This window comes from Mastacembelus armatus, chromosome 4 (assembly GCF_900324485.2).
Source record: "Mastacembelus armatus chromosome 4, fMasArm1.2, whole genome shotgun sequence".
In the NCBI taxonomy this organism is placed as follows: domain Eukaryota; kingdom Metazoa; phylum Chordata; class Actinopteri; order Synbranchiformes; family Mastacembelidae; genus Mastacembelus; species Mastacembelus armatus.
Window position 1 is genome coordinate 19,618,802 of NC_046636.1, and position 15,111 is coordinate 19,633,912.

A 15,111-nucleotide genomic window follows, 5' to 3' on the forward strand; every position below is an offset into this window, starting at 1 on the left:
TAACTAATGTAAGGGTCTGAACCACTACTGAAACCCTATGTGTGTGTGTTTTTTTTTAAAGGTTATGCATATCTGATTCTAAATAAAGCTTCACTGATCCAATCTGCTTGTCTCATCAGTGTCACACACTGTGCCAGGGGTATGTACATTTATGACTGTTTTTAGATGTATTTAAGCAGTCCCCATGTTGAAATGTTGGCTTAATCTTACTTGATTGAACAACATTTTGCAAGTGCTGTTTCTCCTTTGAATTGACACATGCACAATCAGATCATGCAGCCACTAGTAGTTGTTGGGCTGGTAAATCCAACTTGGGGGTCTCTCTGCTGGTGACATCTGGCTCACATCTGTTTGCCAAGGATTTAGCTCCATTTAAGTTGTTTTTTCCATTCAGCAGGCCCATACTCTACAACAAATTAAGCTGTCACGGATGGCACCAAATGGCATCGATCACAGTATATAGTATGAGAAGCAAAGATGGGCTGGACTATATGCCGGTGGAGAGGACATCTGCTCTCATCCTGCACCACAGCTTTGTTAAAAAATACTCCATGCTATCAGAATGTGCTCTTGCTTGCTGTCATTCATATATTAACATATATCAAAAGACAAAGATATGTGCATACAGTACATACTGTTTTTATGTTTCTTTTAAAAGCCATTATTATACATAATTTCGTGACCATGCCACTTGCCAGAATTTCCAGTTTACACAAGCTGCTAATTCCTAATACTAGCTTCAGCCTTAGAATACACTTTACACAGAACAAGGACTGAGGATTTCGTACTCCACCACTGACACTAACATTGCTTTATGAGGAACCAGTACGAACAGTGAAAATTAACTCTTTCAGTGAACACTATCAATCACTATCACTATCAATCAATCTATCTATCATTTTATTACAGACATAAATAAATGTAAGGCTTATTAATTAATTAATTAAATTCTCACTAATTAATTAATTAGTGAGAATTACTCTGTGGTTAGATAAAATGCAAAGTGAATTTTAGAGTTGACATGAATACACACAGTACAAAGGCCAGACAGATATGGATGAGACAGACAAATTCACCCTGGGTGGTTCAAGTGAGCCCTGTGATGGACTGGTGACCTGTCCAGCACATACCCCTGCCTTTCATCCAAAGAGAGTTGGGATAGACTCAAGCAGATCCCTGTGACCCTAAATAGGAATGATAATCGATGGATGGATGGATGGATGGATGGATGGATGGATGGATGGATGGATGGATGGGATGGATGGATGGGATGGATGGATGTGGAGCAAATACACCAAAAAGTGTTTTCCAAAAGGTGTGAACACTCACTCACTTGATTATACTGTAAGATTTTATTCATTATTCATGTATATGATATGGCAGCTCCTTTATTGGCATGCAGAATATCTATAGTGCATGTACCTTACTGATATAATTTGATTTGTTGATTGCTGAACGAACACTTTCAGCAACCGACTGAAATGTGACACTATGTGTCACAGTGAAATATGTATCTATATTTAACTGATGTTTTCTACCTACACACTTATCCAGTACACAGCCTCAGTCAGTGTCCTGCTTCAAAATACCGTACTCTAACCTCTTTGCTGATTATATTGATTATATTGATTTTAAGACCCTACCCTAACTTTGTGGAGCTGATGTTCTGGTTTCACAGAACATCACATCACATATCCTTTTCACTGTAGGATATGTAAATAAAGGTGAACTGTAACTATAGTGTAGTTATAGTGTAGTTAGTTAAAAAAAGATTCCTAGAGTGCAGATATTAAAAGCGTTATTACTGTAGATTAATTTGTCTCTTTTAATCCAGTGACACAGGGCAAAGCACAGTATGAAAATACAATTTTGCCAGCAAAGTAATAAAAAGGGAAGGAAATATAAACTAACAAATCAAAGCAAGCATCATGTGGGGATCAATAACAAGAAAGGACAATAAACCAAATCTAAACTTAAAAAAAAGTCTGAAGAAGTAATTTCAAAAAGTAAAGCAAATCACTCAGTCGATCTTCTGCAGCAAGTCTACCCACATGCCCTAATAATAAAGCAGTCATCTTCACTAGCTGCTATAAATGTATAGTACAAAACCTGAAGGAAAAAAGATGTGGCTATGTTGGATGTTGAACTGATTTGAATGAGAAGCACCTTAAAAGAATCCAGATTGTCTTTTCATGCCAGTGTTTTACTTTTGGAGCAAATCCTGACCTTTAATCTAATCAACACAATATAATATATGCTCCCTTGCCAATCAATGCATGCTGTGCAAAACTGCATATTTTAATTCGGTGGAGGCATGGTTGCTCACACGATGCTGTTGTATATGTATGTATATTCATACATTACTAATTAAACATGTACAGTGCGGGTCTATAATCTCGGTGCAATGATGTGGAGCACATAAAAACCTGTTGTCATGGAAGTTCACAAGAAAACATGGAAAAGTTCAAACTATTAGTTAAACAGTGCATGACAACAAATGTAATACTGCATTTAAAGGTGATGCCAGTGTTCTTTTCATTAGAGTCCACCAGCTACATGAAGTACAATATTTTTCTATAGTTCAGGCTGAGTTCACATGCTTGCCATTTGAAAAGATACTATACTTCTACTGCATTTCTGGCCTTTAAATCTGAAACGATTTGATTGAAATCTAGCAATACATCATGTAGTACATTTTTTGAAGCTTCACAAACTGTATGTTTGACAATAATGTTTCATCATTGTTGCGGTTCAATGCAGTCCGTTAAACTGGTAATGTAAGTACAAGTCAAGGCAAATGATTTTTTTTCTAAAACAATATCCTCTGAAATCCATTGAACTGACATCTACTGTGGATATTCACATTCAGAGACCATTATTGCAAAAATAAAGGTAATAATAAAAAAATAAACATGCTCCCTGTCAATTCATTGTGTCCATTGAGGCTTTCTATGTTGCAGTGGGCAGCACATGACTCACTGCTCACTTTCTAGTACCTGCATTTCTCTCTGTAACCACCAGAGGATGACAGCAGTCAGCCACAGCAGCGGCACTGCAGACAGGATCGATTTCACAGGATCACACTGTCTGTTAAACAGCCCATTGGACCCGCTCCCTGTAGCTGTGAGCAGCTATTCAAAGTCTGTTGATGCCGCTGTAGCTGTGTCCTCACTCTCCATGTGGGAGAATTAGTTTTTTGTTTTTGTCAACTGAATGAGCTATTAGTTCCACTTTGAGGTGAAAAAGACGGATCGGTACCGTCAGCGCAAAATGAAACTATATGGATGAGATGTGGTGCTATGTGACTGTCATCAAGGGATTATTTATCTCAGCAGTTAATTTCTACCCTTGAAGAACATTCTGCGTGGTGTGTGTGTGTGTGTGTGTCAGTGGGAAAACCCAAGGGGTCGATAGAGGGAGAAACTACTGCTGTCCTTTTTGTTCTTGGTGTCGTCCATCCATTTAAAGTGAAAGCCAGGAAGGGTCAGAGGGCAGCTGGATTATTCCCTGACTGACCCTATACAGAAATTGCTGGCAGGGCCCATGTCATAATACTGATTGGGTGATTTAAAAAAAAAAAAAAATCCTGATGATGTCATCTGAGTTAACTTGGCCTGGGTTTGAGACTTAACATTTTAAAATGAAAGGTGTGGGGGTTCAATAGAAGTGTGAATTTAAGAGGCAAGGAGGAGCTAACAGATTATATCCAATTACATTATGGGAAGAAATGTTGAACCCACAGTTTGTTTTCATTCTAGTGACTAAAAGTAAAGTTATCTTGGCTTCTACTGCACAGACTGACACATTTTCTCTGGTGCGAATCTCAGGAAATGTACGAAAGTGCAACACTGAAATGCTGGAGTAGTCCTTCAAGTGTCACAGTGATTGTACGCACCACTGCGAATTACATGAAACAGACAATATAAAAGCAGCACAACAAGGACCTTTGATTACAATCACAAACACTACTACAAAGGTGGCTTTTTACTGCATTAGGTTGGTTGTCAATTAGCAGCAGTAAGGGAGCACTTTGATATGTAAACTTTCAAATGAATATGTGGTAACTAATAAGAGATCCAAAGAGACCACATCACATACAGTATGCACAAAGTGCAGGTGCTTCACCAAATGAAATAAATTAATTAATGATTGAATTATATTAAAATGCACACTATAAAACACAAACGACAAAAAAAGTATTTACCATTACTTTTTACTAGTATTGTCAACTGGAATAATATGAATAAAACTGACACACTCCTTGCATGTATAATCTGTAATAGGCTTTATAATTAAAATATTGCTCCAGATTATTGTCCTTAATCCCTCATGCTGGTCTAACGCTTCTTATAGGAACTGCATAGTAGTCCTTAAGAAAGTGCAGTGACGCAGACTTTCTCATAGAGGAGTTTTTGATGAATTAGGGGCTTTCGGTGGATGCGTTCAGTGTGCGCACCTGCGTAAGACCAACAGTGTCCGCAACCGAGGATACAACTGCGCCCCTTACAAGAGAGAAGAGCTCCTTCGTTTCAAAACGAGCGTGAGGGAAGGATTTATTTAAAACAAACAAAAAAAACCCAGCCGATTTTAACCATGAGTGCCATTTCTGTCGGATTACAAACTACACAGAGCTTTCCCACCGCTTACTCCACTGAGCAGCTGTGACCATCGCGTCCAGACACCCCGATACGCACCGTCCTCAGACTCGTCTTTACCTGTTGTGATCCTGCGGAAAAAAAAAAAAAAAAAAAAAAAAAAAAAAAACATGACATCCAGATTACTGGCTTATGTCTTACTTCTCTCAGTCCTTCATACCTGGTGAGCGGCGTACTTCTGTTTAAAACTTGAGCTCTGACTCCAGATCACTGCAGTTATGTTAGTCAGTTTCCTAAAGACAACTTTATGTTCGGCTACGAGGACTCTAAGATCATGTTTTGCATACGTGCGCTCTGCAGAATGGCATCATCTGTTTGGACCCCTGTGTCAGCTGCTTTAACCACCTTCTTTGCATTTTTTTTTTTGCATTTACAGCTCTCTAACAGTCGAGTACGAAGAGGACTACGAGGATGTCACCGTGAACCAGATGCTGGCTCCTAAATCACAACAAACCGACGCCACGGAGATACTCAACAATTTACTCAAAGAGTATGACAAGAAACTGCGACCGGATATCGGCGGTAAATGTCACTTTTTTTGTTTCAGACACATGTTTTGGCGACAGAGATCATAAATAGTTACAGACTAGATCCATGAGTCCATAGTCCGATTTAAGTCTGCCAACTAAAACCTGCTCCTTATAATGAGCATCATCATGTATGTGTGTGTGTGTGTGTGTGTGTGTGTGTGTGTGTGTGTGTGTGTGGTTGGGTTTATAATCTCATAGATGAACAGGGAAGTCGTTTTAGTCAATCTTAAAAGTAACTTAGTCCACTTGGTCCTAACAGCTCATAGTGGGAAAACATTATAAAATATCATATTTAAAATCTAACATTCCACAGGACATGAATTACATAATACCTGCAAAAGTAATGCAATATAAGAAATGCTGTAAACCTACATAGACTATTAAAAGCTCATATAGCAACAGCCATGAGGCTTAATAAATATGGTGTCATCATGGGGCTTTTTGTGATGGATTTAGTGTGAGATTGTGACATGCTGTCATGCGTCTGTAAGATCACCGTGTTTTGGTTTTTATAATACATGTATCTATATTATATCACTCCTAAAAGCATATGTCATTTAAACTACACTCTTCTTTCCCTTATTTATAATAAACACACATTATGGTGTCTCCACTTTTAAAACAGAGTAGGAAACAACCACATTTCAGACATGGGTATAGCTTATTTTCCAGAAGAGCTGATAATCTGTTGACCCTGTTTAATTCTTGCCTGCGGCACCTAACACCTCCCCACTGCTCCGGTGATCTGGGTACACTTTGGGATAATTGTGGGGGCAAACCTCTCCTCAACTCCCAATGTGATCTGTGATCTGACTGCTTAGTAAGCTTTAGACGAAACGCTGTGGTCATCAGGTGGTTGTCGCCATCATCTTCATCTGTATCCATCCACATGACCGGCTGATTCCAAAACCATAACACTATGAGCAGTTTGTCATCTACCAACAAATATCTATGGTTTTTAAAGATACACCCATCAATTTATCAACCTAGGAAACATAGTAAGAGTCAGTCTCTCCAGAATGTGGTGCTGCTAAACTGCTAAGCTAAGTTAGTTATGCCATCAATACATTCAAAACAACTAGTTAACAGATTTAAGAGTTTTTCAGAGTTTTTTTCAGTTAAAACTGAACTGAAGTGAACGTGTAAGCAATATATAAAACAGCTATCAATTTAACTGGATATGAATATATTAATGTAAACTGGATTTGGAGCTTGAGTAGAGGAGAAAGATAATGAGGAGATCTGTACTTAAATCATTTGTTCAATTCAGTGATGAGATGATTGGGCAGCATGTTGTCTGCTCTCCTGACCAGTCATTTGCCCCACTCACAGGAGAGTAATGTAATTTTATTTAACTATATAAAAAATACTAAGTCTAATTTAAGTGCAAATTGATCAGAAACCACAGTAAGTACAGCTCAGTGGACCTGGAGGTTAGAGGTTCTTTCACCAGAAAAAATGAAGGAGGATATGTTCTATTGGAGGAAAACGGCTTCACAGCCAGCTTGAGATTCTTAAGGCCTCTTGTGTTTAAACATTTGTCATCGTTACCTGTTTGACTGAGTTGAAACCAATTGCTTATACTTAATTTGGGCTTAGCCAGATCCACAGCTTTGGCACTTGGATCAATTGCCGAAGCCACTTTTTGTCACTGCACCAGGATAAGTTGGGCCATAAAAGACCCAACGGTTGAAGTTTTTGTTTCCCAGGAAAAGAAGGCCGCATTTGTCCGCCACATTTGAAGGAGCCTTTGAAATGGGACTGACTTGTTGCGGCACTGTCACACATTTGGTCTTCAAGTGCAGCCTTCCAAGGATGCAGCACCTGAATTGAGACATATCTCTTAAGCTCAGCTAAACTAAGTGGCTGCTGGTTTCAGCTTCATACTGTATTTACTGTTTTAAAAAAGTCTTCATCATCTGTATTGCATGACTGTTGTGTATTACACCCGTGACTATGGATACCAAGCCAGGTGAACTCTGTTGTTTTGGCCTGACATAGAACGGAGAGAAAAGAGCAAATATCACTGCCCTCAGACACTGAGCCATGGGAAAGAGATGTTGATGCAGTCCTGAGAGAGCAGACTCTGCTCTTGCATCCTGAATGCCACTTACTAGGTGTCATTTTCTCTATTTATTGCTTTGACTCCAATAAGTAACCCTGACCCCTCACTTTTGTTACCTATGCAACGTCTTTTTTTAAATTATTCTTTCACTCACATTATGGCCACTCTCATGTGCTTTTATGTACCTCACTCAGTGCTCTAAGTCTTCTCCTACCACTTGTAACACATGCAAACACAATTTAGTGTATTAGGTTAAAACATTTTCTAACATCTGGAAAATGTGCCCCCAAGCTTTTATGCTGATCAATCAGTTGGCAGCCTTCTCACATAATAAAAAGAAATAGGCATGGTGAGGGAAACACATTATTCCTGTGCACTCATGATCTCTATGACCTTAAAAACAAATCTTTTAGAGTTACACAGTGATAAACTGTAAGAAATTAGCTTTCTCATTTCCTGAACTTCATTCTTCATTTAGTTGGCCTTGAAATTGAGAGTATGCACCATTAAGTGACAGAGGACAAATGTGAATACTAATACTGAACAAGAATAATATATTACAATAAATTTGGTGCCATTTCTTTTGCTGTGTGGCATCTAAAATTAGTTCTTGCCTAAAACAATATTGGCAACTGAGTCACAAGGTTTCATGGAAACACAGTTGATCCTCATCAGCAGATGACCCAGCACTTTAACCGTGTTAATGATTTTGTATATTGTGGGCATTTAGAGCTTTTTCAGTGTAAACAGCTGCCGAAATATTAGCATGAGTGGTAAAAGTGAAACAAAGCAGCAAAGTTGCATATTCGCACATGCAAGTAATCACATCAACCATTAATATAAAAATACCTACCCCCCCGAAACAACACAGGATAAACAGTAGAAGATGGATGGATGATTATAGCTGGCTTAATGCTAGCCTATAATTATTACTGACATCAAATTATTAATGTATTAAACCAGGGGTGGTTATAGGATTTCATCCTTAAGGGGGGCTTAGCACTCACTATTGTTGCTGATAACACTACCTACCTTCTATAACCACCTACGTGTCGTGTCTCCCGCCTCCGGCTGACATACAGCACAAGCCGTTGCACTTCTAAGGAAGGGCTATCACGCATGCGCAGAAAAGCAAAAGAGAATGAAATAAATAAATAAATAAATACAACTCAGATCTTTTTTTTTTTTTTTTTAAATCGACATGTCCTGCATTTCCCAGTTATTTTCATTTCAATTTTAAAAAGTGAAAATTATACTTTCAATAAATTTTGATAGTTTGATAGTTGATCGTTTTGGGGGGGCTGAAATAACAGACAAAAAAAAGGGGTCTAGAACTGCCCCTGTATTATACTATGTGTTGTGATAGGAATAAGCAGGTATAGATAATGGATGGATGGATGTTTTTACAGGAGTTTCCGACTACCTATTTAACGTGCATGAGAAATGCACATTAAATGCACATTTTTACTATAAAAAACATTGTTTAAAATGTCAAACGTTGCTGCTGTGATACATCTGAGGTGTGCAATTAAACTTTATAACAAATTTATTTTGTACACCTTGTCTAAACTGGAAAATATAAATCATAATCTGCATGTGGTGATACTTCATTTGTCATGGATATGATTTTATTAGAAATGTTTAGGAGTGATGAATGTAGGAATCCAGTAAACCAGTGAAAATCAAAAATAGAGGCAGAACTTCACATTTTATGAATGTTGTGCATGGACCACCCGATGAAGCAACCAAGTGTCTGAGTAATAAACACAGTGACCTTTCCACTAAGCTACTTTAGGGAGTACTGGATCCTCTCTTTTTCTCACAGCCACCACAAACACACACACACACACACTTATCCACACAGAGAATTATTATTCTGTAGTGTATTGCAAATCTATATTCCTCCCTGGTTGCCCAACCAAAGCAGACTAAATTAACTTGTGAGGATAATTTCAAAGAAACAGTGATAAATGGGATGTGGGCAATTAGCTTTTTCCCAATCCTCCCGACCACAAAGCACACATAAGTAAATTATAAAGCCATTTGTTGTGATCTGATGGCAGATGGTGGACTACAGTCATTTGACCTTGCCCTCTTGAGCCTTAATTAATGTGACTTTTAAAGCCTATAATGGCCCATGATGAACAGCAAAGGGTATTTCCACCACATCACTTAAATTTAAAGTGATACTTGTACTAGTAATGCTGAGAAAGTATCCACAGTATCCAACTAAATATATAACTAAAGCATTGTCTGAATTGTCTCATGTCTGTGTAGTGGTACTGTACTTAACATGTAATGTTAACAGGTGAGGAATAAAAAGGTGGCATTCATTTGGACTTAATTATTTTCACCTCCTATCTTAGAGTGAAATTATACATTTTAAAATATATTTCTGTCCATGTTAAAGATGAAGACTTAAGTGCTTTATAATAAAACACACTCACATTGACATTATTGAGTCAAGTCACTGACTTCATGGCTCTTTAATACTTGTTCTACTGCTCTGCTAGGTTTTAGTATTTACCAGTATCTTGTCATTCTTATTTTTGGCTGCAGTGGCCACTCAAAATCCCCTTGATTTTTGTTATTAAAAGTGTATTCCAGCAGGTGTACTCTTCATAAATACCACATTTGCAACACAACTGGATTGACATTTCGCAATGAAAGAGGCATTTGTCTCAGCTCTTCAGCAGTCTTCAGCAGTCGGAGGTGACTGGTCATTTGCAGCTCATAAAAATGCAAAAAAAAAAAAACAACAACCAGGTCTTGGTTTTGTAAACCAATTTTTCAAGCACCATCACTGTCAGCGCTAACCTCTGTGCCAAATGCATTGCTAGCTTTATCAGTAATTTTATATATAATATATACTACATGGTGAGGCAATTACATAAGTGTAATTAGATCTAATCCCTTTTGCTGAAAAAGGGCGACCAGGAATAGTAAAAATGTAGTTTGAACTGGAATGTCTCCAGTTCGATTTGTACATGTCTAGCTCTTTAATGATCTTTGAGGAAACCCCCATATAATTATCAGCTGTGTATTTTGTTTCTCTATTGTGCATGATGTCAAGACACAAACAGTTTAAAGCCGACGCCATCACAGTAACATAATAGGCTTTCAAAGCAGCAGTGCAAAACAGCAGAATAAAAAAAAGAAATTAAAAAAAAAAAAAAAAAAAAAGGGGGGACAGAAGTAGAAAAAAGTACAATGCAACGAGCGGCTTCAAACAGCACCTTTTCACACAGAAAGACAATGCCGAGAATTTTGTTCACGCCACCACCTAGTAATGACGTTCATTAAAAAAGATGCTGTCAGGATCTGTCAGACAACCCTCAGTTTATGACAGTGACTGATTGATCTGACCTAGCCAACATTTTGTATATGTTGTTCACTGTAATTAGTCTGTTCTGACAGTCGCAACATCTGGGGGGGGGGGGCACACGACAACAACAAAAAATTGTTTTTGTTCTTGAAGTGTATGAGACAAGCAGGTCAGCCCGTCACAATCAAGTGAGATGTGTAAGGATTTAGAAATAATTCATGTACAAGATTGATATTTACTTTTTAGTTGTACATTTTGCAGTGCTCTGGCTTCCTGATGTTTAAGGTGCCTGCTAGACACAGCATCCATAATTCAGTTCTGGCTGGGGACCTTTGTTACATGTCAAACCCCCTCCCTCCCACCCCCCAAATTTCTCATGCTCTTGAATGTCAAATAATGGCAAAATGCCAGAAAATCATTTCCCAGCGCATTAGGCTGAAGGACGTTTTAAGATTTTTTTTTTGCTCTAGGTTGTACTTACACAAATATAGTTTCAGGTAACAGAAGAAAGGATTCAAATTGCATTTTTTTAAAAATATATTATTTTATATGTTAATAATTTCCTTTGGATTTTATATTTTATATACCAACCAAACTCTTAACACCCTCTTATTCATAAAAGAGCTAAACTAACTTTGATGGATGGATACTTACTGGGTGACAGATGATCAGCCTTGGTACAGTTAGCTGGAGGGAGGTGATCTGTTTTTTGAAAAGTCCCTGGCATTTCTTGTTGTAATGAGCCTGGGCAGAAGTTTTTATGCCATTATTCATTATGCTGACTCAGGGTATAAGTTGTGCCTTTCCCACACTAGTTATATCACTGCGAGTTCCTGCTAGCTTTTTTTTATTACTGACCTAATAACCACAAATCTTGAATTAGTAAGTCAAACTTTATCATGAGTAAAGTATTTATTATTTTACGTTTCTTGGAGTAAATGGATTTCATGTTTTAGAGCAGGTTTGACTACCATATCCAGTTTTTCTTCACTTTTCATGTGTTTCAAAATTAATTATGATAATGATGTACTGGGGATTTATAACAACCTAGTCATTTGGTATTACTGTTTTTTTTTCTGCTGCCCACATTAAACAGAGAAAATGGTAATTATGAGGTAGACAGTTCATTACACAGGGCCACAGTTTAATAGAAGTGATTCAGTTTGAAGTTTTGCCAAAATATATCAAAAAATATTTTCACAAATTTTGCAACATTCTTTTTAACCAAGTTGCTTATCCCTTTTTTAAGAAGAAAGTTAATCCTCTTTATGTCAGCACTGATCAGCCATCGCTAATATGCCTCTTACCTTTTTGTGATTGGTAGTAAGGAATTATTTCAAATCAAAGATTATCACTATAAAGGGGCAAATCAGGTGAGGATGTGATGGGTAAAGCCAACCTAGTCATGGTAACACACAGGGTATCACAGGTCAAAAATGATTGATCAGTTTGACAGAAGTTACTGTAAGTTAACCTATTAAATATTTTAGATGGTTATTTTAACCTTTGTAACAATGAATGAATCTAAATGCTCATATATTTAAAATCTAGCTTGTTCCATTCTTTTTCATCTTTTTTTTGCTCAAGCGCAGTCTTTTTTAATGACAGGCCAATGTGGCCTGACATTTCTAATGGTCATGTGTCCCCCCGTCTGCCATAAATATCACTGTTATTATGTCAAACAGAGAGAGCGACGGCAGTTTGTCCCCACTCTTCACTATCAGCAAATGTACATCCGTTCATCACACAGAGCCCAGCTACAGTGTAAACCTGGAAAGAGATTAGCTAATGTCTCCATGGGTCTATTTCAGTTCATTCTCTGCCCACCCCAATGACAAATAAATCTCACAAGATGTTATGGCTTGTTTCTTGCCCTCACTGAATGATTTTTATAAATATCTTCAAGAACCTGTTCACCATTAGCAGAGCAGATTGTACTATTCCCTGTGAGAGTTCATGCTTTGTTATTCTCTTGTTGTTCTGTTATTTAAAAATGCTAATTTTCAGACAATATACTTATACTGGTATTGGAGGAGACATCATCTTGAACAGTGCAGTATATTTAATAGACGGCCATTCAGAATGCTTCTCTGATGGCTGCACTGATAAATAACCCACACACAACTGTTAATTAATTTCTAGTTCATGTTATCTATTTCCCTAAAGTTAATGAGCTGTCCACATCTACTGAATGACTAGTCACAGCCTAACTGCTGCTAAGTGGTACTGTAGGCAGGAGCAGAATTATAGCCTTCAACACAATTAGCACACTATAATGAACAAAATGATGTAATGCAACCTCAGTGCCAAAGGTGCAACAATTCAAAGAGACAACTGAAAGGTCTGCTGTTTTTAGTCTTTCACAGCCCATAACTCAAGGTCTGTGTTTACTGTCGACTGACAGAAGCAGCCTTACAATATGGCTGACAATATTTCCTGACCACAAATTGTGTTTTGTCTGTGTTTTTTGGTATTTCATGGCACAGCAACATAAGAATGTTGGTTAAGGTGCTGACTGAATGATGGCATTCTGATACAACCTTCCCACTGAAGTGACCATTACTACTCCTGTCAAGCTATCCATTATATCAATACACACATGCACTTTACAGAGACAACAGTAGTAGATTTACAATTCCATTATCTCAGTAATTTTCACAACAGTGTATCTTTGATTTAAGACAGACATAAAGAATCGTGATTGTCATTTGAAGCAACTGACGCCTTCCTCAAGCATATTTCAGCAGCTAAGGAAGTTTATCTTTGTCAGATTGTTAATAAGGCTTTCTCTTTCTGAAGTAGGCTGGTGGATTGGTGGTGGTTTCTTAGGTAATGCTATGTTAGTACTCATACCTACTACTGTAGGTATGAAGCTAGTTAATAAGGTGAGCTAACGTTTGCAGTTTCGAACAGAAAACATGAATTCATTTGTTGCATTAAATTAATTGGTTAATTCTGTGTGATCTTGTGTTTTTGGTTTTGGCTAATTGTCATTGTGTAGAATATGTAGATGCTAGTGGGTGCTAGTTTATTGTACCTTGTGGCGTTTAGTGCTGTCTTTAATGGTGTCTTCATAACACTCCCACTTAGTGGCACCAAAGTCAGAAATATTCAGTCAGTTTTTGGCTAAGTTGTTTGTAATCAATAACTCATTATGCTTTACATACTGAGAAAGTCATTACATTTCTAATTAGTCAGCAGAAAAAGTAATGTGGTTGCATGCTCCCAATCTAAGAAAGAGGTGTCTCTTGGATGTTCATGTATCTGTGACTAACAATTGCCACATCAGACTTTCAAGAACACACATAATTTAAATAATGACAGTACCAAAAACAACCTTGTGTTGCATCTCTCTACATCCTGGACCAGTCTGTCCATTAAAAAAACAAAAAAAAAACAACACAGAGATCCAGAGAGAGGGTTACTGGGATTAGTAGGGTTACTGGGATTAGTAGCATAGTAAAGTAATTTTCAGATAGCAACACACCGTGACTTGAGACTTGAGTTCAGACCTGTCCTCAGAAGACGTGGGACTTAACTTGGACTCCATATTTTGAACTTGTGAATAATCTTTGACTTTTTTACTGCATTAATATTAAGAAAACGTCTGATAAACTGAATGTCATTCCCAACTGTGCTTTGACTCTAAAACATACATCATGGAGCCACTGATATAATGCACCAAACAGATACATCAATTCCACAAACCAGGCATGCAGTCCAAGTTAAATTCTTAGTGCTGAGATGGCAGATGAAAAAAATATTCAGATATAGGTAAAGTAAATAATTTACCTAATTTTGTGTAGCTGGGGAGTGTGTATCTTTTATATTGCAGGTAAAATCCATCTATAGTAATAATCCACCAAACAACTGGACAATGCTGATAGTGTTATGCTAATTGATGAAGGAATAATAATGCAGTACATGCTTTAAAATCCATAACTATATCAATGCCATTTCTTCACATGAGAAGCGAATATAAATGTCTTTTTGCACTGACCTTGAGCATCTCCTATGGATCTGTTCCCAGTACAATCAATGGACAACTGGTCATCTTTGTACACAGATATCATAAGCTCAACTTTGCCATTTATCATTTTGAAGAGGGTACTAATCTACAGCAAAAACAGACACAAGGTGAAGACCACACATCTACACAATAACTTCAAATGTAATCCATACATAAAAATGGAAAAGGCTCTGTATAATTAAATCAAAAGCCTTGTGCACTCATTCACTACACTGACCTCCACATTTTTAGCATTCATTGTTAATGTATGCATGCTACTTCCTAATTAACATGCACTAAGTATTAAGATCTTCTCACTTTTCTAGCTCAAGGTCGTAGATTAAATTTTAAATTTGTAAATTTGCCTATTTTGATCATCAATCCCTACTCAATAATGACATCAAACCAGCAGGGTTGATTGTCTCCAGTTAATTTATTGTCTTGGTGGCTGCTCTGCCAGTCAAAAAACATCTTATTGCAGGAGCTGACACTGTGAACTGACAGTTTACACACAATGAGCTGTTAGT

At 37.4% G+C, this 15,111-nt stretch overlaps 1 protein-coding gene across 2 annotated transcripts in view; it reads left to right on the forward strand.

The window, feature by feature from the left end:
• Positions 1 to 4,765: 4,765 nt before the first annotated feature.
• Positions 4,766 to 15,111, forward strand: part of gabrg3 (gamma-aminobutyric acid type A receptor subunit gamma3) — a 41,409-nt gene continuing 31,063 nt past the window's right edge. For both annotated transcript variants that reach the window (XM_026305132.1, XM_026305131.1), the window contains exons 1-2: positions 4,766 to 4,818; positions 5,032 to 5,177. In XM_026305132.1, the coding sequence (XP_026160917.1) occupies positions 4,766 to 4,818; positions 5,032 to 5,177 (199 nt within the window). The remainder of the gene's footprint in view (positions 4,819 to 5,031; positions 5,178 to 15,111) is intronic.